The following is a 2,661-nucleotide window of genomic DNA, read 5'->3' on the forward strand; positions in this document are numbered from 1 at the left end:
CTTTAAGAAATACCAAATAAAGGCCAGGCATGGTGGCTCATGCTTGTAATTCCAGCACTTTGGGAGGCTGAGGTGGGTGGATCACCTGAGGTCAGAAGTTCAAGACCAGCCTGGCCAACATGGTGAAACCCCTTCTCTACTAAAAATATAAAAATTGGCCACGCGTGGCCACACGTAGTGGCACGTGCCCGTATGCCTGTAGTCTCAGCTACTTGGGAGGCTGAGGCGCTTGAACCCATGAGCCGAGATCGTGCCACTGCACTCCAGCCTAGGTAACAAGAGCGAAACTCCATCACAAAAATAAATAAATAAATAAATCACAACAGTTAGGAGACTAATTGGTCCACAGACCAATTACCGAAATTAATTGCAAAAACTGCAAATACTTTTGCACCAACCTAATAGATACCAGGCAGGAAACCAGGAAAAAGCCGAGAAAAGAAGGGCTAATATTAGAAGGGGTTACCGGGCTGTGTGCACTAATGGACCCCCTCCCTTTCCCAGAACGCACCGCCAGCACTGCACCTTCACTCAGCACCAGGTAGCCGAGCTGGTCTGGGATTCGCTCCAGCCCCTGGGTCAGTGCAGAAGTCTAGTGGGTAAAGATGCAAGCAGTGAGAAGCATGCTAGAGGGATGGATAGCCCCCGATACCTTTCACCTGCAAATCCAAGTCTCTTGGTTGACGATAGCCCCAGATTTTCTCATTCCCCAGCCAGGTCCCTTCCCGGCCCCCTTCCCCCTACAAGGTCCTCAATACTGATCTTCCCCAGCCTCCATCTGCCCCCACCTCTCGGCCCCCAGGCTACCCTGGCCTTTCACACCCCACCTTTGCTACCCCGAGGGGCCTTCGCTGCCCCACTGGTCCCGGCGCCCAGACCCTCTCTCCACCTCCCCTCGTCCCCGCCCCTGCCACGCAGACTACCCGCATCCCCTGAACACCCTCCCACAGACCCCTCCCCGGCACTCCCATCATCATCCCTCTCATCTCCAACCCCTGTCCCTTCCCAGGCGGATAGGAGGTAAGGGTGGAGCGCAGGCACAGAGGGGGCACCCACAAAGATTGGGGAGCAGAGACGCTGAACCCCCTACGGGTCCTCCCGCGCATGCGTCTTCACTCACCATCGCAGTCTTAGGTGCTGGGGGAGCGCCCTACCAGATAGGTAGCTTCCGGTTTCAGCTTCGGTCACGTGCTTGCAACCGGCGGGCTCCTCCTTCTGCTTGCGTCACTGGATTTTTGCCCTGCCTCTAGCGTGAGGATTGGACCGTGGCCATGTCGTCAGATCCAACCAGCCAGTGCAAAGCGCTGCTTCCCGGAGACGCACGTTGATTGGTGGTATCACCTCTTTAACACCCATCTCACCGCCCCTCAGGGCCTGAGCAAGAAAAAGAGGGAGAGTGTCCGCAAAGGAGGGGGTGTAGGAGTGGAGCGTCTGGGTTGGGTGGGAGGCGGGTGGGGTTGAGCTTGTGCTCCTGCGCGCTGTCTGGAGCCGGGGTTCCGCCTGAGCGAGGATTCCAGTCAGTGTGACCACCAGCGAGTCCCTTCCCAGGTTTCACACTAGGTCCAACACCGGGGGAATAAAAGAGAATAACGTGCAATGCATGTGAAAAGCTATTCAAGGCTGGGCGCGGTGGCTCACGCCCGTAATCTCAGCACTTTAAAAGGCCGAGGAGGAGGGATCATTTTAGGGCAGGAGTTCGAGACTAGCTTGGGCAACACAGCGATACCCTCCCCAGCCCCCTGCCTCCAACAACCTCTACAAAAAAGAAAATTAACCGGGCGTGGTGGCTCACACCAGTAATTCCTGCTACTAGGAAGGCTGACACAGGAGAATCTCTTGAGCTCGCCAGTTGGAGGGTGCAGTGAGCTATGATTGTGCCACTGCACTCCAGCCTGGGTGCCCTTTCTCTAAAAAACAAGCAAACAAAAAAACCATTCAAATGCTACTTTTATGCTTACTCAAGACAGCTCTTTGTTGAAGACAAGAATCTGTTCCCAAAGTGAATCCCAGATTCAGTCTGGGACAATGTGATGGTGAGTAGAATCCCCAGCTAGCCAATGCATATATATATGTGTGTGTGTGTATGTATGTGTATATATATATATATATATATGTCACACAATCTATGTAAACATAGAAAATTTTTGCTTTAAATAGCTTCTAGACCTGTTGAGATATTAATGCAGTGGAGGCCGTGTTAGTGAAATAATATGAAGAATGATTCTAGAAGCCTGGGCAACATAGCAAGACCCCATCTCTAAATATTTAAAAATTAACCAGTCGTGGCCGGGCACAGTGGCTCACGCTTGTAATCCGAGCACTTTGGGAGGCCGAAGCAGGTGGATCACCTGAGGTCAGGATTTCAAGACCAGCCTGGCCAACATGGTGAAACGCTGTCTCTACTAAAAATACCAAAATACAAAACACACACACACACACACACACACAATTAGCCGGGTGTGGTGGTACACACTTGTAATCTCAGCTACTGGGGAGGCCAAGCCAGGAGAATCCTTGAACCCAGGAGGCGGAGGTTGCAGTGATCCAAGATTGTGCCATGGCACTCCAGCCTGGGCAATAATAGTGAAACTCCATCTCAAAAGAAAAAAAAAGGATTTCGATGTAATAAATTACGGTGATAGATTTCTTTTTTTTTTTTTT

At 51.7% G+C, this 2,661-nt stretch overlaps 1 protein-coding gene across 3 annotated transcripts in view; it reads right to left on the minus strand.

The window, feature by feature from the left end:
* LAMTOR4 (late endosomal/lysosomal adaptor, MAPK and MTOR activator 4) overlaps positions 1-1,226 on the minus strand; it is a 5,132-nt gene extending 3,906 nt beyond the window's left edge. For 2 of the 3 annotated variants that reach the window (XM_017533626.2, XM_017533627.2), the window contains exons 1-2: positions 1,121-1,226; positions 512-592 (exon numbers count right to left, since the gene is read on the minus strand). In XM_017533626.2, the coding sequence (XP_017389115.1) occupies positions 512-592; positions 1,121-1,123 (84 nt within the window). In that variant the 5' untranslated portion in view covers positions 1,124-1,226. The remainder of the gene's footprint in view (positions 1-511; positions 593-1,120) is intronic. The other variant, XM_017533628.2, reaches the window with a different exon arrangement.
* Between the last annotated feature and the right edge of the window lie 1,435 nt (positions 1,227-2,661).

The sequence above is a fragment of the Cebus imitator genome, unplaced genomic scaffold (assembly GCF_001604975.1).
Source record: "Cebus imitator isolate Cc_AM_T3 unplaced genomic scaffold, Cebus_imitator-1.0 Scaffold82, whole genome shotgun sequence".
Classification (NCBI taxonomy): Eukaryota; Metazoa; Chordata; class Mammalia; order Primates; family Cebidae; genus Cebus; species Cebus imitator.